The sequence below is a fragment of the Prionailurus bengalensis genome, chromosome A3 (genome assembly GCF_016509475.1).
Source record: "Prionailurus bengalensis isolate Pbe53 chromosome A3, Fcat_Pben_1.1_paternal_pri, whole genome shotgun sequence".
Lineage (NCBI taxonomy): Eukaryota > Metazoa > Chordata > Mammalia > Carnivora > Felidae > Prionailurus > Prionailurus bengalensis.
In genome coordinates this window covers 109235373-109257912 of record NC_057354.1, presented here as the reverse complement: position 1 = coordinate 109257912, position 22540 = coordinate 109235373, and the positions used below count along the sequence as shown (strand labels likewise).

Sequence of the window (22540 nt, the reverse complement as noted above, 5' to 3'; positions counted from 1 at the left end):
ATAAAGTTGAGGATAACAGGTTTGCCACATCACCCACCTCTCTGTAAGATCATCAAAGAAATTAAAAAAGATGCCATGATGGAAGGTATCACCTAACTCTACTATTCCTTTGAGGCAATGATTCCTTTCTGTTGGACATCTCTGCTCACTCTCTCACCATCTATTTATGCATCCTTTCAATACCCAAAACTCCACATAAATTTCCATAAAATTGAAGCAATCAAGTTATCTCAGCAAATACACTGAAATCTCTCCCCTGTTTATGTATTTTGACTTAGACTGTGTCTCTGATGCCTCTAACCAACGTATTCACCAAAGAAAAAATAAAATAAAATCAACTCTAGACTATCCATACTAATAAGAGAACAACAGCCGGGCACACTCCAAAAATAATTTAGAAATAATTTTTGAGTGTCTATTTTTGGCAGTACATTCACTTTTCTGATTATATTTTCATTTGAGTCAATATTCTTAAGCATACGCTAACTATGGAAGAGAAAGGAGGAGACTGAGTGAATACAAAACACAAAAGAAACTAGGATAAAACACTGACTTCTCATGATCTGCAGAAGAACTCCTGGCAGCACACACCTAAGGCAAATAATGCCTACCCTTCATCTACTCACTTTTAGTTGCCAATTAATTCTTAAACATTTCCAAAATAAACAACAACAAATCAGTATTTAAGTACCGCTACTTGAAACTCTAAAGATGAAGGGCGTAAACTCATTCAAACATGAAAGCAGTGTTTAACAAGGAGTCATGGACTCATTTGAAAGTCAGATAAAAGATGAAATTACCCATTTTGCATATAGCCTGGCTGGGGAGTGATAGGTGATCATGGTCCACAAAAATACATCTCTGCATCATCCCAGGAAGGAAAAAAATAAGAGGCTTAAAAGGTTCTAAAGAAATACTGTCACAGGCAAACTTAATATATACTATGGTCAAACATCAAAGCTTATATTATAGCAAGCAAGCAAGGCTTGTTTTACTATACTGTTTTCAATCTGCATGAAGTCCCTAGGGTCCTTACCATATTGTCCCAAATTTCTCCAGGGCCTCCACAAGGTCTGCTTCCACCACAGATTCACAGAGTCCTCGAACATGGACAACTGGTGAAACAGAAACTTTATGATGACTTCCACCTGCCTCCTAGCAAAAGAAAATAATTTCTAGTTAAAAATTTTAAAGGTCTAAATTGCATCTATAGTAGAATCAATTCTGCATTAAAAAGAAAACATCAAAAAAAATTCCAAACCAAACTGCATTCACAAGTTAGCAAAAGGACCTGAGAAAAAAAATCACCAATTGTTAGGCATGAAAATTTAGATTTCTTAGAAGAGGGTATTTTCTCTTAATAAGAAGTACAACATAGGGGTGCCTAGATAGCTCAGGGCTAGCTCTTGGGTTTCAGCTCAGCTTATGATCTCACAGTGTGGGGTTTGAGCCCCGCGTCAGGCTCTGTGCTGAAGGTGCACAGCCTGCTTGGGATTCTCTCCCTCTCTCTCCGCACCTCCCCCATTTTGCACGCACACTCTCTCTCAAAATAAATAAAAAGAAGTACAACATAAATTAATAACTTATTTCAACTGCAATAAAATCTCAGAAAAAATTTCAACAGATGCAGAGTATGCTATGACTGGAATTATATCGTATACTGATAATTTCACTACAAAATATCAAAATCTCAAGTAGTCCAAATGAACAAAAAAAAATCCCAATTTAAAATGTTTCTTTAATACAAAGATTATAAACTTTATATCATCTTTTGTCCTTGTTTAATTGGTTATCTCGTTCCACACTAACTTAAAGCTACTGTGCTTACTTAAGCAGCACACTTGACAGCTTAAATTTATACAAGGTACCATCTTTGTTGATGAACAAGTAGTGCTCAAAAATGCAAGCCTTCCTGGGCTTCTCTGGAATACTCTGTATCTTTTGAGTACACCCAGGAGGTAGTTTTAAAATACACATATATGGACTATGTATGAGAATTATTTTGACCGTGAAAATGGCTCTATCATTTACTTATTCAAGTTCTTTCTTTTTTTCCAAGTTCTATTTTTTTTTTTTTTAAGTAGGCTCCATGCCCAGTGTGGAGCCCAATTCGGGGCCCAAACTCATGACCCTAAGATCAAGACCTGCTGAGATCAAGAGTTGGATACTTAACCAACTAAGACACGCAGGCTCCCCTGAAGTTTTATTAAGACAAAAATCTGTATTTTACAACAAGCCACTGGGCACCTCTCTTGCATCACTTCCGAAATGACTTCCATATACGATCCACACACACACACACACACACACACACACTCAAAATCTATTAAATGAAAAGTTTTTTCTCCTACAAACAGACTAATCTAAAAGCATAAATGTTTTATCATTAAAACTTAAGAATTATTTTAAGAAAATTAGATGTCTTTATGGCTATTTTAAAAGACTCACCAATTTCTCTTTATAATATTATAAAGACTGTTAGAAAAATATAACAGTCCTGTGCACTGCCAATAAAAATGTTATGTCACAGTTTAAAGAGTTGATTTAAATATATAAAGTAACCATGGGACTACTCTCTTATACTATTGTCAAATTCAACAAATAAATTTAGTCCTCTGCAAATATTAATCCAGTACTTGGAATTTCATTTGAATTGCTTATGCTGAGTCAAGCAGATATTCATTACATGCCACTAAGTTTGAAATAAATCATTCTGATTGTACACTATGTAACCCAACACTATTACAACCTTAACAAATGAGACTCTTTCCCTAAATGAATCTCAACAACCAAATGTGCACTGTCATCATTAAACTACTAAGCATAAATGGACAACTATACAAGAGTTCTAAATCATAGCTAAAACCTAATGTAGAGCATATATTTAAATATATTTAAAGTATAAATAACAAATTTTACTCTAAAAATAATCAGACAACAACAGAAGTCAAGAAATAAGACAGTCCTCTCAGTTGATCCCTAGAAATCTGCTGGCAAAGGTAAAAGCGCAAAAGAAAACTTCACTGGCCAAGACTATTCAAAAAGCTACTATAAAAAAATAGTGGAAGGAGGATTTCAGGTTAGGACTAAAAAGAGACAACAGGGGTGACTAGGTGGCTCAGTGGGTTGAGCGAAGGACTTCAACTCAGGTCATAATCTCACCCTTAGGGAGTTCAAGCCCTGCATGGGGCTCTTTGCTGTCAGCAATGAGCTGGCTTCAGATCCTCTATCCCCGCCTCTCTCCGTACCTCTCCTGCTCGTGCTCTCTCAAAAATAAACATTTTAAAAAAAGAGAGAGACAACAAAGGCATTATTTGAGTCTTCATTTTATAATGGATAAAAACTACTATGAAATATGTTTTAGAGACAAATGGAGAAATTTAAATAGAGATAGGATTTTATATTATGTAACAGAACTATTTATTGTCTTAGGTAACGTTATAATAATGTTTATGTGATAAGAATATCCTTATTCTTAGGAAAGCTGGGATCATTTAAGGATGGACTGTCATCATGTCTCCAACTTTCACAGTTTAGGTGAAAAAATGTATATAAATATAGATATACACATATGGAGATAAAATCCCAAATGGCAAAATGTTAAAAACTGCTGAATCTAGGTGAAGGGCATATGTAATTGAATATTTCACAGAATAAAAAGTTGGGAAATTATTTTATTATGTATTTAAGGCCTACAATAAGGTATGAGGAACAATATAAATAGTCATTAACTCACCAACCACTTTAATAAATAAAACACTACCAACAGTTGAATACATCTCCTACTTCCCTTCCCATCATGGAAAACCACTGTCTTGAATATAATGCTAAAAAAATATGACTATTTTTCAAATTGGTCTTCTCACAAAGAAATGGATCTCAGGACCAATTTTAAAATCCCTCAAAAATATCTGATTTTAATATATTATTATTTAATTACATTTCCTAAATGGAATAGCTCCAGACTTAAGTCATTCTTCAGAAGTAGGAACTTATTAAATGCAAACAGTATGGTACTTAGGGGAAGATATGATTATCTCAACCTCAAGGCAGAAAACATACCCTGTATCCACTGTATTTCCCTATTTCCACTCAATTAATCTGCCATTCATAGAGATTTCTCTAATCTTTACATTATGTCCCCTTTTCTTGAACTTAAAATTTTCCCATCTTTTCTGTAGTTTAAATAAAGAAAAAAAAAAAAACCTGAAGGAGTCACATCTGAGGGACCACAAAAAAAGAAAAAAAAACCCTAGGGTTGTTTCCAAATATAAAACTGATATATTAATGGTATCTTTTCAAACAATATTTTCACAACCCCCTTTATCCCCCAATACCAAAACTTTTCTTAAATTAGTATTTTCTTATCTCTACTTATGCTTTATACTGGTGGTAAGAAATCTGCAATCTGTACAGCTTCTTTTACCTACCCTAAAGTTACCTCTTTTAAGCATCATACTATGTATCTGAGTCTGAAATTGGTGAGTAAATGAGTATTATTTGCCCCATTGTCATATATTAACACTTTGATCATGTCTTCTCCAGTTCAACAAAGTTTTTTTTTTAATCCTTTCTCATACAGAAGCCCAAAGTCCTTCCATTTCTAGGTTCCCTCTTCATCTATTTATGTCCATTGCTTGTCAGACTAAAAACAGTATTCCAAATAAGCACCCAGCAAACGAAGACACGCTTGCAATTTATAAACACTTTTTTTTTTTTTTTTAGTTACCCTAGTCCTTCTTTAGGCAAACTTTGTCAACTATAATGGAGGCATTATTTGGTCCCTTGGGCAGACTACCGACCAGTCTAGTCATACCATTCCAAACTCTCAGCCCCTTAAAAGTTATCTCAAGGACAAACTCCAATAATACCAATTTTCAGTGCTAATTTTGACTATTGCAGATTGAAGACTGAGCGCTACTGAAAAGAAGGGAAGCTCAGGAGGGTATAAGTGAAGCTTCTGAGAGGAATGAGAAGGGCCCGTTAACGCCTCTTCACATAGTAAAATAAATGTAAACTGGCAAAGGCCAGGCACAATGTCCTTATTAGGCTTTTTTGTTTTCCCAACATCTCCATGCCCCCAACACATGCTTAACAGCATAACACTTGCTCAACAGCAACTGAACAACCTTCTTCTGCCACAGAATTATAAAAAAGACCAAACTCAAGTTCAATCATTCATCCCCCAACACCAGACACAGAACTACTGCCAAGTGCTTATCCAGCTTCTCCTTAAACACTTCCAGTGACAGGAAACATACTACTCATGAGACAATCCATTGTATTTTTAGAAAATTCTTCGTATGTATCCAAATCTGTCTCCTGGTAGCTTTGTATCCAAAATGGTCTTTGAAGTCAGACCAGTGTTTGAATCTTTGGACATTCACTGGCTCCAGTGATCTTGAGCTAATTGCCTTTTTGAGCCTCAGTTTCACTATTAAAAAAAAAAAAAAAAAATCCTTATCATGTAAGACTACACTAAATGGAACAAAAATAAAGTGTCTAGTACAGTGCAAGATGGAGTTATTAAGGGTTCAAGAAATATTGGGGCACCTGGGTGGCTCAGCCGGTTGAGCATCCTCAGGTCATGATCTCACATTCCGTGAGTTCGAGCCCCGCATCGGGCTCTGTGCTGACAGCTCAGAGCCTGGAGCCTGTCCCAGATTCTGTGTCTCCCTCTCTCTGCCCCTCCCCCGCTCATGCTCTGTCTCTGTCTCAAAAATAAGTAATAAAAACATTAAAAAAAAAAAAAGGAAATATTAAATGGCACCCTTACCTTATCTACATTTCCCTCTTCTACATGACAAACCTCCAATTATTTGTAATGATTTCTCAAACCACACCTAAATATACCCTAGAGGCTAAATATCCCCCTTGCCCCACCCCCATTCTTGTCATTCCTCTTATAATGTGATTTCAAGTGTCTTTTTCTATTCTAGTAATCACTCTCTGGATGCATTAGAATTCATCAACATTAAAAAAAAAAAAAAGAATTTATCAATATTATACCAAAAAATGAATACAGTATTTCTAGGTATTTAAGGTTTTCCCTTTTACTTTGGATACTGCATATAGACCAAGGAAAAAGGAGTTTTAAGGGACAGCTGAAAATATCTTTTAACCCACGCTATGCTTAGAGTTAACTACATAATTTTTCTCACTAAATTAAACAATCACATCTCTTCGTCTCTTTCTTTTTTTAAAGAAACAACACAGCAGATCCAAAATATGAGAAATCCTTTCATTTTCTTACCTAAGTTTTCAGGTACACTTGATCCCATAACAGAGCAAAATTAAAAAGAACAGCCATACCATTCAAATAACTTTTTAAAAAATAACCTTTACTTTTTTACTCATGCAGCAGGGATTCTCTGGTTTTGCCTACCCAGGTCCCCTTCCCCCTTCTTCTGGTTAAACACGTACACAACCCTGAACTCTGTATCATTCCACTGGTATTTTCAATCACACAGTCATGCCTATCCAACTTCAGAAGTAGCCCAGTGATTAGCTGCAGGGCTAGGGAAGCTAAAAAGTGTTGATCAGAAGGGATAAATATGGGCACCGGGGAGAGGAGAAGAGTATTCTCTATTTGCTAGCTATAAAAATTGCAAGTCTAGTTTTATAACTACATGGAGGAAATAGAGCATATAGAATCAAGTTTCAGTGACATCATCTAAATCCCTAGATCCAGCCATGCCTGAAACCGCGACCACAACTTAGCTTTCTCAGTTACATGGGCCAACTTTTTGTTTTGCTTAAGCTCACCTGAATTGTTGCTGTGGCTGAAACTACAAGCTTTGAAAGGTGTATTCAATTTCAGAGGCAAAAAAAAAAAAAAAAAAAAAAGGCATTAAATGACGTAGAGTCACAGATTTTTAGATATGGAATTTTTAAAATTAATTTATTTTTTGAGAAAGAAAAAGAGAACTCAAGCCAGGAAGGGGCAGAGAGAGAGAGAGAGACAGAGAGAATCTCAACCAGGCTCTGCACCATCAGCGCAGAGCCCAACTTGGGGCTCAAATCTACAAACTGAGATCATGCATGACTGGAGCGGAAATCAAGAGACCAACGCTTAACCAACTGAGACACCCCGGCACCCCTGGAATTTTTTTTCTTTACTTTTATAACCCCATCACAGACAACAGCACCTGGCACATAAAAGGGGCTCAAGTATTGTTTTTTGATGAATTAAGAGATCACAGTGATCATCTGATCCAACCTCCTCATGATGGTTGAGTTCCAGAGAGGTTAAGTCACAAAGCATGTTGTTGGTAGCAGAACAAAAACACCTGCCTTGGTTGGGCTTATAGGTCCATTAAAAAGCTCTTTTCATTGTATGTACTAACATGAAGAAATGTAGTCACTTGTTAAAACCAAAAGATAACAAAACCTACTACCTTTCTCTTCTTTCCTAATACAAGGCCTGAAAATCCTCACAACAGCAGCATAGTTAGAGACAGAGGACATTTATTGCTATAGAAGCCTTAAAAATTAAAACTCTGGCGCTTACCTCCAGGGCACACACATCCTTTAGCTTTTTCATTCCCCAGGGTGTGTTTACTATGCTCACTGTCAGCCTCTAAACTTTTCCTGTGGGAACTAAGCTAACAAAGTGACCTCACCTTATCCCCCATCCCGTATTCATCTAATAAACCATCATTAATATTCCTATACATCTCTGTAATTCAGATCCTTAAAGTATAATAGTGTATCTTAAATTCAAACTAGCTCCTCCACATAATATATATCGCTAAGAAATCCTAGGATCTACGTTTTTATCATGACATTCTGCCATCTTACAAGTCTATTTATTAAACATTGAGAAACTTAAATTTTCATCTCATCAGCAAACAAGCCACTTTAACAATCTGATTTGCCTGTTTACTCACTAGCAGAAGACAGTAAAAAAAAAAAAAAACTTGAAAGTCTCCAAAATGAATTAGCATTCCATAAATTTTTATCGATATCAGTCTTTATATAAGCAGATCTTTCTAGGTAACCTCTCAATTTAATTCTTCAATTGGTTTCACCAAGTAAAGCCCTAATATTTGAAGTCAAGCTGCTTTCTAAAAAATAAACAGATATAGAAACTTACTATTCATATGATCTTGAAGGTTGAAGGTCATGACTTCTAAATTTAAGACCACCACTTACTCCACAAGAATAAAGTAACTTATAATACACAGCACAAACTTTCATAATCCAGCTTTGTTCAACAATGCAGCACAGTGAATCTGAAACACTCTAGGAATTTCTGGTCTTCAAATTAAGTACCAGAAGACATAAATTTGAAGAGTGTCTTATTTCTCATATCCGAACTACTAACTCACTTCTCTATACACCTTAATACATCATGATCATTCACAAGTGATCAATTCATCTTTAACTTAGGAGCATTTGTAGAAACATGGCTTTTCTTAAATACTTTCTTTCCTCTTTACATCTAATTAATAGATTAAATTAATAGATTAAATAGATTAAAGCACTCATGGAAACTTAATTATCAAAAGCTAAATAATGTAAATCCTTGAAGACTTACTTTGCACTTGACAAACCTCCAACTGAGTTGAGAAGATTGCCCATCATTGTACCTAATCTGCATTTGCTGTTATTTAACAGTTTGACCACAAAGTATTTCTTCTCTGGCTGGACTGTCAGACAACTGAGGTTGAGCCAAAACCATTTCAGTTAGATAAATTACCATACTTCTGGCTGATGACGCACTAGACGTTAATCTTTTATCCAGGGAATGCCTATCCTAATAAAATTTTATTATGCACAGGTTTCCATAGTTGCAATAATTTCAAAATAGTACCAAAAATCGCATGAAGAAAAAGGTTTAAACACAGGAAAAATAAGCCTTCATTAGATTTCACAGTGCAGCACTGCTCCTACTGTTAAAAGCAATTCACACTCTGAGAAACAAAATAGCAGTAAATAAACAAAAATTAAAATTTATAACTCAATCTGCATTTATTAGATCCTGCCTGGGTAATTTAAAAGCTGCATTACATTAATCACTGAATTACAACTTCAGGTATAGAAAGGCTCAACTTTTATACTAAAAGAACTCAAGACTAGGGGTGAATTGACTTTCCCAAAGGCACATAGATCATACGCGAGCTAGGACTCCTGACTCTCCCCAAGCCCTGACAAGTACTATTTCCACTGCCAGATACCATTCACTTTGGATATATTAAGCATATATTATTTTCTTCCCAACATGCAAAATAACCTATTGCCTTAATGTTTAATCTGTTTCTCAAAAAAGATTTTTTTTTCATTAAAGAATTTAGGTATCTTTCCAACACACTTAAGACATTTCATGCTACTGCACAAAAAACTCAAGACTTGTGGCAAAAGAAACACACTGACCCTTTTAAAAGATCAGTTACAATATTCCTGTTTCCAAACTTCCACAATGGAATTGGCTTTGAACTGAAACATTTAGAAGACATGCATTTTTTAATGCGCAAGCCCAAGATACATTTTGAGTATGCCAAATACCTAGGCACAAAAATCAAGTCATACATATCTAGCTATAAGGAAACATTAACTTAGAGGAAGAAAAAGTTCCTTTTTTCTAATGTGTTGAAACCTATGTCACAGCTTCAAATTGGGAAACTAACGTTGGTAACTGACCAGAATTTTTTTTATATAAAAATTCAAATAGCTAGGGGCACTGGGTGGCTCAGCCGGTTGGGCACCAGAGTCTAGATTTCAGCTCCGATCGGATCGTGATCCCTCGAGTTTGTTTGGGATTCTCTCTCTCCCTCTCTCTGCCCCTCCCCCCCCCCACTCTACTCTGTATCTCAAGATAAATATTTTTTAAAAATTCAAATACCTAAAAAGCTTATCATCGGCCTCTTATAAAGGGTGAAAAACATTTTAATAGAATATGTGTACATTTTCTTAAATTTCAGGAAAAGTCTCCTTTCAAAAAATCAATTAAAATGTGTCACATGTTTAAAAGACATCTAAACCGCTAACACGTATGAAGTACACCAAAAAAGGGCAAAGACTTTTGCTTTGCTTTGTTTCCTTAAAGTCTCCATGCAACTGAAGCTGAGTTACTACTTGCGGCGGATAAGACGATTTTCACATTCCTTCTGCCTCCAGCTAACGTTTCTGATAAGAGCAACAAGAATCTAGGAAGGTGTGTTTAATCCAATTGCGAGCTCAGTCCTTCCTTTCGTGGGGCAAATTTGGAATAAGCCGTCCATGAACTGTGGTGATTTTAAGATTTGTTTTACTTGAAACTAAGGGTGGTGTTCACACCTACCAACACTTGTTTTGTTTTTTTTTTTTTTTTTGACCGAAGAGCTAAGATCTGTACTGAGCAATAATCCTAAAACTGAGTAGCAAAGCATGCGCACCATGCCTGCTAAGAGTAAAAATTTTGAAATTAGACCTCCAGGCGAACTAGGGTGTGAGCTCCAGGGCGTAATTTGTCATTCAGTTAACGGCTCTGCTCAGGACCCAGGTGAAGAGAGACCCCGGCGGAACCGACGCAACAACCATCCTGCGACCGTGACCAGCGCGAAGATGCTGCGGGCACAGGGGCAGAAGGGAGCGGGGCGTCCCGACGCCGGCCAGCAGCCGGAGGAGTTGAACTAACAAAGAGCTTATCGCGCACCGAAGCCCCCCGGGAGCGGAAGCAACGCCGCCCCGCCGCCCCCGCCGGGCTACCCTCCCCAAGTTCAGGGCCGGCAGACGACTCGCACGCGGGGCCTGCAGCCAGGCCGGAGCCGGGTTCGCGGTCGGGATGCGGGAAACAGGTAGGGCAAAGAATAAAAACCCCGAAGAGAAGAAAGAGCCGGCGCTTCCCGACGCGGCCAGCGCAGCAGCAGAGGGCAACGAGGCGCGCGGAAGGCCCCGGGGCCGAGTCCCCGCCGCTCGGCCCTGCTTCCCAGGGAGCCGCCAGGCACAGCGGACAGGGCGCCGCGCTTTGTTACCGGCTGTGAGAAGCTCCGGCCGCCGCCGCCGCCGCCGCCATCGCCCCCGCCCCGGGGCGTCGCTTCCCGGCGGTTCTCGCCTTCCTCAGCCGAGTAGTCGATCTCCCCCTCCTCGGTCTTAAGGCGCTTGGCCTGGCTCTCGTACTCGCGGTCCTCCTCGTACGCCTCCCTGGGAGAGGATGAGGAGGAGGACATGGCGGCGGCCGGAGGGACCGGCGGGCAAGCGGGTGGGGGTGGCGGCGGGGCGCGGGCCTCGGACGCCGCCGGCCAGTCCCCGCCACTGGCCGCGTCTCTTCAGCGAAGGTCTGCGCTGCCGGGCCGTCCGCGGGGGCCAGGCGCCCAGGAGCCAGTGGGGGTGCAGAGATCGGGCGGGATGAGGGGGCGCCCCGGGAGGAGGCTCCGGAGCGGCCGCTCCCCTTTATTACGGAGCCAACATTCAGCCTCTCCCTCCTCCTCCTCCGTCTTCGCTCCCAGCCCGGGGGAGCGAATCTAAGGATGGGGACGCGACTGTGGCTTCCGGTCTTCCCTCCTCCCCTAATCCGCTCCCCGCCGCCCAGGCCGAGCCTCCGCCCCCGCCTTAGCTGCCGCCGCGCAGGATCGAATCCAGCCGCAGCCCGCGGGAAGCGCCCCTCAGCCTGGGTCCCGCTCCCTATTGGCAGGGGGAAAAGTCGACCAGGCTTCCAATTGGTTGCAAGGACTGTTCGTCAAGTGCCGCCCACGGCTCGGCCTCGGCCCCCCTCCCTGCGCCGTGTGAACTCGCCGCTGGCCTGCCAGTCCCGAGCGCGCGACGTCCGCAGCGCGCTGTCCGGGAGCCGTTGCTGCCCGGCGGCCGTTAACGTTGTTCGGCTCCCCCGAAGCCAGGCGCTGAGTGAACCCGGGTGGTGACGAGGCGTGCAGCGAAGCCAGGGCTGCGGGTGTTAACCGCCCTCCCGCTAATTTAAATGCTTTTATTACTTCTCTTCAGAAGAGAATGAGGAAAACCTCTAAAATCCCTGCAGATAGACCTCGCACAGCCCTTAAGACTACAGAGGCTGAGGGGAGGAAAGGGTTTGGAACCATCAAAAGTAGCCTTCTAGGAAGAAGCCTTATGTGGTGTGCAAAATCTGATAAAAGTGGGTGCACCCTGTCCGCCCCTAACTAGGTATTCGAGAACAGCAACCCACATTTCCATTTAGCAAGGTGCCAGTCAGAAGAAGACGCTCCACATGGGTGAATGTCGGTTTGATCACTTAACACTCATTTGCCATCTAGACCCTTCTTTCCTGACGGTTATAAGGGACTGGTCTATAAGTTCCTGCTCCAGTTAAATGTTTTAAATCTCCCATATAATATGCCATGCTTCTTCCCAGCCCTTTCCTTTCGGGATGATCTGTTTATTTCACATCATTTATTCTTGAAAGATACATACAAAAGCTTATCAAAACCCTTCAGGCCACAGCTCACTTCCTCTGTGGAGCCCTGAGGATTCTTCCAAGCTTCTGGTTGTTGTTTTCTCTTTTTGCAACAAGGCCCTTTTATACTTAACCTCCTAGAGTGTTCTAGAAACGCTGGAAGACGAACTTTGCTCTTTTCATCTTTGAAAATCCAGTTCCTGTGCAGACCCCTGGCACAAGTTAGGTACTCAGCAATGCTGAATGAGTGATTCCTAGGAAATAAAGGTCCAGTATCTTTCAGGAGAGAAACTGGAAAATCTAGCCCAACCTAACTGCCCTCTGTGACTTAACCCTTGGAGGATTGTCTAGGATCAGGAGTCACTTGAGTGTTTCCATTGTCCTTGTCCCTCAGATGCTCCCCTAAATGTGGCTCTTCCTTTCCTAACCATGTGGATTGTTTCCTCCTCCAGCCTAGTTCTCTCATTTCCAAGGTTACTTCCTCCAAATAAGCCGTTTTTATTTATTGCTGGCAATGCTTTAACATATACTATTTTATGTTTTATAATTTACACTGCCTGTCATTTTGGAAAACAATTGCAAGTTTTTCACAGCACCATACAGCTTTTAATCAGATTTGTGCACAGTTGCAAGTGTCTACTGACAAAATAGAACAACAAAAAATTTTAGAAATGTATTTTTTAAATTAAGATAGAATGGAAGTGGACAGAAGAAATATCAAAGGGGGGAGCTGCAGTGCTAGCTACAGAGCAGAAATATTATTGGCAGAGCACTGCGAAGAATGAGAAGAGCCAAAAGGAAGGCCTTATACAAACTTTCCAAATATTTCATAGTAATGGTGAAAATGTTTTAAATTCTCAAAACCTACCTCCAACCCGTAGATTATACCAAGTTAAAATGCAGGTCTCACACCAATCCATAAGGAAACCCAGCCTTACTGAACTTTGTTGCTATACTGTTTACTAACAGAGGGTGGGAATCAATATGTACCAGCATGAAACTTCATCTTTTGATGAATAGCTCACATCAAACTGTTAAGTAAAAAAACAAAACAAAACAAAAACTAAGAAGTAAAAATGTAGAAAGCATGTTTAAAAAACATAGATCAGTATGTTGGCCATGGGTTATCTGTGAGCTTGTTGCTGATGAGTTGTTCAGTGACAATAAGTCCTTCGATAAGGAAAATGCTAGCTAGCTCATCATTCTACCATGAGAAGAGCTAAAGAAGGAGGGCATAAATTATACTCTGCATGGTTTAACTTAGATGAAATAAAGAAATTACTTCTATCCAGTAGCCAGAAATGCCTGAGAAACCCAGAAACAGCTCCTAAATGCCATGACTTTCGGGAATTTCTGTTGCAGGACACATAGCTTCAGTCTTTTGGCTGATTGTCTAAATGTTTGATTGGATTGGCCGCTGTTGATTAGGGTAAGAAGCAGCCTTGAACTACCATTGCCACAACTCAGAGTGGATTCAGGGGTTATACTACAGTGAGAGACAAGTCCAGAGGAGCCCTGGGGAAATCGATAGTCAAGGTCCTTTATCTAACCCCGAATTGCCCTTTAGTTTTAAATCTCCATGCTGACTATGTAATTTATAAGATACTGTGCCAGGTGATGAAGGGACCAGAAAACTATATGAGATGGTCTTTGCCTTCTCAAAGCTTGCAATCAAGTCGAGGAAACAAGGCACATGTAATATACATGCAGTAATAATTACAGCCATTTACAATGTGCCAGGCACTGTGTGAACCACTGTTAAGGGCCATGTGAACAAATTCTGACAGAAGCCCTCTAACAGGCATTATTATTGCTATGCCCATTGTATGATTAAAAAAAAAAAAAAACAGTGTAGGAAGGGTTAAGGGACCTGCCCTAGAGACAAAGTAAACCAGAGAGCCGGTATTAGAACCCAAGCAATGATTCCAAAGCCAGTATACTTCATCAAGAAGAATGATTGAATTATTACATTTTTTTTACTGCCATCAGAACACAGATCTTATAGTCCTTTATCATGATACTAATTTATTCGCTAATTTCTTTTTTTTTTTAATTTTCTTTTTTTAACATTTATTTTTGAGACAGGGAGAGACAGCATGAACGGGGGAGGGTCAGAGACAGAGGGAGACACAGAATCTGAAACAGGCTCCAGGCTCTGAGCTGTCAGCACAGAGCCTGACACGGGGCTCGAACTCACGGACCACGAGATCATGACCTGAGCCAAAGTCGGATGCTTAACCGACTGAGCCACCCAGGCACCCCTTATTCGCTAATTTCTACCAGGGCTTATGCAGCTGTGTGTCTAGAAAGAGGTGAATAGATTATAATTTTCACCATTTTCATTGGTATAAGGAAATTCAATTCACCTCCATAAGAAATTACAAATATAATACACTGTTTTAGTATCTTTTTTTTAATGTTTATTTATTTATTTTGAGTGTGTGTGTGTGTGTGTGTGAAGGGGGGAGGGACAGAGAAAGAATCCCAAGCAGGTTCCATGCTGTTTAGTGCAGAGCCCAACACAGGGCTCAAACTTGGGGTTTGAACTCATGAACCATGAGATCATGATCTGAGCTGAAACCAAGAGTCGGACACTTAACTGACTGAGCCACCCAGATGCCCCAATTTAATGTTCATTTATAAATTTAATTTCTATAGAAAAAGGCTCAAAAATCATGAGAAAAGTATCACAATCTTCTGATGGATACCTCATTTGAACCAGAGATGCAAATTGTGAACTTTTCATGCCCAAACTCAATTTTCAATATTGCTGCTATTTTTTTAAAGTTTTTAAAGTTTTATTTATTTATTTTGAGAGAGACAGAGAGAACATGAGCAGGGAGGGGCAGAGAAAGAGGGAGAATCCCAGTCAATTAGTTCCTATGAAATCAATTAGTTCCCATGAAACTTTGTCAAATCCAGAATATGTTTGTGATGATACCACTGCCATGTTTCACAGAGGTCCCCAAGAAAAGGCACTGTCGTGCTGTTACCCAAGCTAGTCCCTTTAATTTGATCCACATTTGGTTTGTTAGGGTCAAAAGAAGCCACTGTTCCAAGAGGATGCACCCCGCAGGAAGCGCCCCGAGCACTATTAGCTCACTGTGTAGTCAAGTGTAACCACAGTGGTATTCTTTTTCAGTTGCTATCATCGTGCACATCTCCTTTGGGGCTAGAACTACAACCATGTTTGGCCTCTTTAGAAAATAAATAAATAAATAACAATCTGTGATAAGTCAGCAAAAATAAAATAGATTAACCTTACAGAACTAGCTCATATACCAAATAATGATAGGTAAAGTTCAGATTCTTGTTATAGCCACTTAGTCTTAGAAATAATACTTAAACTATTTCCACTTCTAACTCCTGTGAATTGAGACTGCTTCACACATCTTTAAAAATAATTTTTGTAAGTAAAAAGAGTCAAATCATGGCATTTCTATCCACAGTTGAGACTGAGTAGAATCTGTCAAAGCAAATTCACCTTGCATATGAAAATATAGATAAAACAAAATTAACACGTAGTTGCTAACACTTAACAAAAGGGTATTAAGTGCTACTGATCGTTCCCAATTGTGTGGAATGTGAAATAGTTGGTAGTAATCAGTAGTTCTTAATACTTTTTTGTTAAGTATGAGCTCTTAGTTCTTTTCTGTCTTTTTTAATTTGAGAAAAATAAAAATATCTTGGAAATGGCCCACTTCACCCCATCAGGGAAGTTTCATTAGTAAGTTACTAATTCACTCCTTCTTCCTTCCTGATCTTTGATGCTGGGACCACTCTAAAAATGACAAGGAATACTACAGATAACACATAAACTAGGTTTTTCAGGCCTTTTTTTTTTTTTAATGTTTTTATTTATTTTTGAGAGAGAGAGAGAGAGCGCAAGCAGGGGAGGGACAGAGAGAGGGAGACACAGAATCTGAAACAGACTCCAGGCTCTGAGCTGTCAGCACAGAGCCCAACACGGGGCTCGAACCCACGAACCAATGAGATCATGACCTGAGCCGATGTCGGATTCTTAACTGACTGAGCCACTCAGGCGCCCCTTAGACCTGTTATTTGACCTTTGCTGTCTTCAGCTTTTTTGGCCTGGTGGTATCGTTGCATTCTGAATATGCTAGGGGACATTTGAATCAAATAGAATAGATTTTTAACAGAATTGTATAACTGTTTCCCTTGATACTATGTACTTTCCCAAACCATCGTGGCACTTTCCCCACCACCACCCCTAAGACCAGAAAATTAATAGACCACCTTTGTTTTAAGACAGAAGAAAAGTGTTTTTTCCATGCATCCTAACCACAAGTCAGCTACTGAGTTTGGCTAGGCCTGTGCCATTCAATACAGTGGCCACTAGTCACACATGGCTACTTTTATTTAAATTAGTTAAAATTATGGGGCGCCTGGGTGGCTCAGTCGGTTGAGCGTCTGACTTCGGCCCAGGTCATGATCTCGCGGTCCGTGGGTTCGAGCCCCGCATCGGGCTCTGTGCTGACAGCTCGGAGCCCGGAGCCTGTTTCAGATTCTGTGTCTCCCTCTCTCTCTGACCCTCCCCTGTTCATGCTCTGTCTCTCTCTGTCTCAAAAATAAATAAACATTAAATTAGTGAAAATTAAATAAAATGTAAAATTCCATTTCTGAGTCACACTGGCCACATTTTAAGTGACAAATACCCACATGTATGACTGGCTGCTGCTTTTGACATGCTGGACTGGACTGGAGCATAGAGAATGACTGTCTCATTCATCTTTGCGTCTTCGTCACCTATAACGTTGTACAGAGAAGGCACTGGCCAGACATTTATTGGTCTGAATTAAGCTTCTCTTTCACATACCTCAAGAAAACGGACATAAAACAAAGAATGGAAGCTTTGCAAGATATGTCTATGTGTATGTCTCAAAGATTGATCTATAATTTGATTTGCTCCTCACCCATATTTGAAATGAGCTCACTTAAAAAATATAATTACAGGGCTGTCTGGGTGGCCCAGTTGGTTGAGCGTCCGACTTTGGCTCATGGTTTGTGAGTTCAAGCCCCACGTTGGGCTCTGTGCTGACAGCTCAGAGCCTGGAGCCTGCTTCGGATCCTGTTCTCCCTCTCTCTCTGCCCCTCCCCGGCTCATTCTCTCTCTCTCTCTCTCAAAAATAAATAAAATAATAATAATCGTAATAATAATAATTACATTTTTCAACCAGCTAAGCTCATTTTGTACACTGGATGTACCAAAATGTGTATGATTTAAATTCATAGGCACGCCTGGGTGGCTCAGTCGGTTGGGCTTCCGACTTCGGCTCAGGTCATGATCTCGCGGTTCATGAGTTCGAGCCCCACGTTGGGCTCTGTGCTGACGGCTTGGATCCTGGAGACTGCTTCAGATTCTGCGTCTCCCTCTCTCTGTGCCCCTCCCCGGCTCATGCTCTGTCTCTCTCTGTCTCAAAAATAAATAAAACATTGAAAAAAAATTTTTTAATTTAAATTCATAAATCAACCAATTGTATTAAATGAGACACATCTAATGAAAGAATTCCTATTGTGAATACCTTTCAAAAGTGAAAATTCCTTTCACAAAGCAGTCACTCTCTGATTTATCTTTAAGAATGCCATTACTGGGGCGCCTGGGTGGCACAGTCGGTTAAGTGTCCGACTTCAGCCAGGTCACGATCTCGCGGTCCGTGAGTTCGAGCCCCGCGTAGGGCTCTGGGCTGACGGCTCAGAGCCTGGAGCCTGTTTCAGATTCTGTGTCTCCCTCTCTCTGACCCTCCCCTGTTCATGCTCTGTCTCTCTCTATCTCAAAAATAAATAAACGTTAAAAAAAAATTTAAATAAGCATCCAAAGCTAAAAGTTTGTAGGATAAATTTACTATTATTACTACTTACAAATAAAATAACCAGCACTACATAGCACTTTAATATGTACGAAGCAGTTTCATATATCTTGCCTTATTTGATTTTCACAGAAACTTTATGAGGTAGACAGGGTAAGTCCTTACTATCCCCATGTGGCAAAGTTCAGAAAAGTTAATGTTTTGTCTCTAAGTTGCCATCTTCTTTCCAGTATAACAATCAGGACATATGAAGTATTTTTTTTGTAGTGATTAGATTGGAATTGGAACTTTTAATTTTTCTGCCCTATTTGGATGGAACTACTTTCTTAGGAATATAATATTTAATCATATAATATGTGTGTGTGTGTGTGTGTGTGTGTGTGTATACCTGTTCAGAGAAGGCCCTCAATAAATACTTGCTAAATAAATCAGTGAATACATGCATGATCCTGAAAACACAGACTCTTATCAGTCAAAGTTTAGTTTCAGAGAACAGAATCCATTCCAGTTAGTTTAAGCTGGAGGTATTAAAGTACTTTAAGAATAATGGAGAGTATTACTAGAATGATTCTCAAAACCCCACCTCAGAACTAGGATACCAAAAGAGCTGTGCTCTCCCTCACTCAGACCTGACAGCTGCAGAACTGCACCAACACGGCTGCTGTCTGGCAGCCACCAGAATCCACTTCCACAGCCAGCCCCAGAGTCCTATGCTACTAACCATCACCCGAACCGGCAAAATGGATGCCCCACCCCAAGCTTCCCAATGGTCACAAAGCTAATGACTGAACGCTAGAGCCTATACAGAAGAGACAATGCCTCCGCGATCATGGCAGCAGAGAGGCAGCCTTCCAGGGCTTCCGTGGAAGCCTCTGCTAATTGTTGAAACCTAAGTACTTCCATGGTAATAGCTGCAAGAGAGTCTGGAGGGCGTCATTTGTGCTTATCAGCCTCTGCAGCACAGGAAGCATACTCCAAAGCGAGAAGGAGGATGTAATGACTGCCAGGTGCAATCCTCTGTATCCTCCACACTCACCTAAAGAAATCGATCTGTTTTCTTAGATTGGTGCTTTCAAACTTCAATGTGCATATAAATCACCTGGGAATCTTATGAAAATGCAGATTCCAACTCAGTAAATTGGCATAGAGCCTACAATTTTGCATTTCTAACAAGCTTGCAAGTGCTGCTGCTGCTGCTGATGTTGAAGACCACATTTCGCATAGCAGCATGTTAGATACGTCTCCTCCACCAGGCTGCCGAGTGAATGCGGTGTGCTGAGGTAATGATTCCCTTCATCCCTTGGGACAGCTAGGTGAGGCCACGGGCACACACAGCCTCCAAGCCAGTTGGCTCCAGCTTCCCTCAGTGTGCCATGCAAGTACTAATATTTTTTCCCTGTACTGTGATGTGGGAAGCATTGAACTATTTGAATAAACATGTCAGTTACTGAGTCTTCGCAAGTAGTGGCCAATTCATGTGCTCTTTCTGGAATCTTTTAAAAATATTAACTATTCTTGCAACAAGTTTAGAGAACTAAAGATATCTGTAGTCAACTTACATATCACCAAGTCAACTCTTATAATGAAGATTTAGAGTGAGAAAAGATAATATTGGTATATCATGTTATCTCAAGCAAGGTCTTCATAAGATGGCTTCAGCTCTTCTGCCAATGACATCAAAATGACCTAGGGAGGGAGAGGAGAGAAAGTCAATCTGCTTGATTATTTCTAGAGTGCAATGGTTTTTTGCACAAAAGAAGGGGAAATTTATAAAAACAATATTTGGAACTGTTTCTTCATAAATACCAATGTGTACATCTGCAATTTAGACCTAGAAAATCTGTGTGTGTGTGTGTGTGTGTGTGTGTGTGTGTCCTGCAGACAGTAAGACAAACTCTAATCCTTTTAAACCAGGTGAGGCAACAGTTTTAGTCAGTCAAATTGAGTTGTTGTTTTTTTCACAAGCAGCAACTTTTCAACCACTCCTTAAATCCCTTCTGTGTCCCCAACCTCCCAGCCTTATCAACCAGCTAGAAGTGGAGCAACTCAAAGTGTAGTTGTTGGGTAAGAAAAGAAAAGAGAGGGACGCCTGGGTGGCTTGGTCGGTTAAGCGTCCGACTTCGGCTCACGTCATGATCTCACCGTCCGTGAGTTCAAGCCCCGCGTCGGGCTCTGTGCTGACCGCTCAGAGCCTGCAGCCTGTTTCAGATTCTGTGACTCCCTCTCTCTCTGCCCCTCCCCTGTTCATGCTCTGTGTCTCTCTGTCTCAAAAATAAATAAACGTTAAAAAAATTAAAAAAAAAAAAAAAAGGAAAAGAAAAGAGAGAATTTTGTAGTCATAGCCTTACACGGAGAGCAAGCCTGCGAGACCTGTGGTGTGGGGTCCTGAATGGTGGGGGCACCATGGCTGTTGTAGGCCCAGGGATGGAGGGCAAGGAGCTGAGATCCCCAAAGATAAATTTCACCCAATTCACAACTTCAAAAGATTAAGTCTGCCCAGTATTGTTGTGGAGAAGGAAGATTGCCAGTGACCTCCAGATTACCAAGCCCCAGCCTTAGAAATTCAAATAGAAGACAGAGAAGAGTGGGTTAAAGAAGATAAATGATCTAGAAATGAAATGGTCTGAAGAATCAGGCTTGTATTGAGTGCTGTTTACTGTATTCCTGGTTCTTTGAAGGAATCTAATTGTGACATGCCAGACATCCCCACAATTCAATCCTGAGACAGATTCAGTGATTCATAATCCAGTTGACATCATTGCCACATTGGGAATGAATCGATTCTTACTTTTAGACACCCACAGCTACAACATCAATTCTCTTCTGCATTTTCAGCTGGACCTACAGCCACCTCACTAAAGACTGCATTCCCAGCCCCCTTTGTAGCCGGGTGTGGCCATGTGACAACGTTCTCGCCAGCGGAATATGAGTAGGTAGGATGGTGGAACTTAAATCCCTTCTCTGTCTGCATGATTTGCTGAAAAAAGATATTGTTTGCCTCCATGTTCTCTCTTTCCCTTCCCACATGCTGGAGTGCAGATGTGGGATTGAATTAGCTTTCACCATGCAGAACACTATAAAAGGTGGCAGAGCAGCAAGATCGAAGGCACTAGGTCCCTGGATGATTTTTATGGAGCAAAGCCACTCCGCAGCCTGAACCACATACTTCCAGACTGTTACATGAGAAAGACAAACTTCTGTTTTGCTTTTATGCCTTAGTTTGGGATCTCTTGGTAATGACAGTGTCTAGCCTGTACCTAACATACCTGTGTTAGCCCCTCCAGGGAGGGATACAGGATTGCTGGAAACCACAGCTTAAAAGAATACAGATTCTTTTACACTTTACAATTTTGTGCCATATACACATATTTCCTAGTTATTAAAAATTCATCAGTTGAGGCACCTGGGTGGCTCAGTCGGTTGAGCGTCTGACTTTGGCTCAGGTCATGGTCTCACGGTGTGTGAGTCGGAGCCCCGCATCGGGCTCATTGCTGTTGGCACAGAGCCCACCTCAGATCCTCTGCCCCCCTCTCTCCGCCCCTCCCCAGCTTGCACTCTCTCTCTCTCTCTCTCTCTCAAAAAATAAACATTAAAAAAATTTTTTTTAATTCATCAACTCATTAATTTGTTAGTGCCTTTGTATCCTTGTCAAATTAAACAAAAACTAGAGTTACCTTGCTAGAGAACTCTCAGCACAAAATTACAGCATTAGAAACTGGTTAAAGGCAAATTTGAATTGGCTTTGAGAAACTAATAATAATAATTAATGTATTTTGCCAAAGGTAATGTTTATAAGGTCCCCTTACCAAGTTTAAGAGTCGTTAAAAACGATAATACCCTTTACTGAGGTCATTTTACTCATGAGAAATTAATTCAAACTAATACAGAAGCCATCTGTATGAAAATTTTCATAATGTTGTGATATCTAAGAGTGGGGAAATCGTTACATAAATCATGATCATCAACTGGATGAAATAAGTGATAATTATAAAAAACTTGTAAAAGGGCGCCTGGGTGGCTCAGTCGGTTAAGCGTCCGACTTCAGCTCAGGTCACAATCTCGCGGTCCGTGAGTTCGAGTCCCATGTCGGGCTCTGTGGTGACGGCTCAGAGCCTGGAGCCTGCTTCCGATTCTGTGTCTCCCTCTCTCTCTGCCCCTCCCCCGTTCATGCTCTGTCTCTCTCTGTCTCAAAAGTAAATAAAACGTTAAAAAAAATTTTTTTTTTAAAACTTGTAAAAATAAAAAAGGATTTAATAGTTGTTAAAAGCATAATGTGTGCGTGTGTGTGTGCGCGCGCACGTACAAGGGTTTCTCAACCCTGGCACTACCGTACTATTGACATTTTGGATTGGAGAATTCTTTTTTT

The 22540-nt window shown here is 40.6% G+C and overlaps 2 protein-coding genes across 3 annotated transcripts in view; one reads left to right on the top strand and one right to left on the bottom strand.

The window, feature by feature from the left end:
- The window catches only part of HNRNPLL (heterogeneous nuclear ribonucleoprotein L like), a 38026-nt gene extending 26518 nt beyond the window's left edge, over positions 1–11508 (bottom strand). The window contains exons 1-2 of one of the 2 annotated variants that reach the window (XM_043604132.1): positions 10956–11508; positions 1037–1155 (exon numbers count right to left, since the gene is read on the bottom strand). In XM_043604132.1, the coding sequence (XP_043460067.1) occupies positions 1037–1155; positions 10956–11150 (314 nt within the window). In that variant the 5' untranslated portion in view covers positions 11151–11508. The remainder of the gene's footprint in view (positions 1–1036; positions 1156–10955) is intronic. The other variant, XM_043604131.1, reaches the window with a different exon arrangement.
- GALM (galactose mutarotase) overlaps positions 10519–22540 on the top strand; it is a 114593-nt gene continuing 102571 nt past the window's right edge. The window contains exon 1 of the mRNA XM_043604134.1: positions 10519–10778. Coding sequence (XP_043460069.1) covers positions 10766–10778 — 13 coding nt within the window. The 5' untranslated portion in view covers positions 10519–10765. The remainder of the gene's footprint in view (positions 10779–22540) is intronic.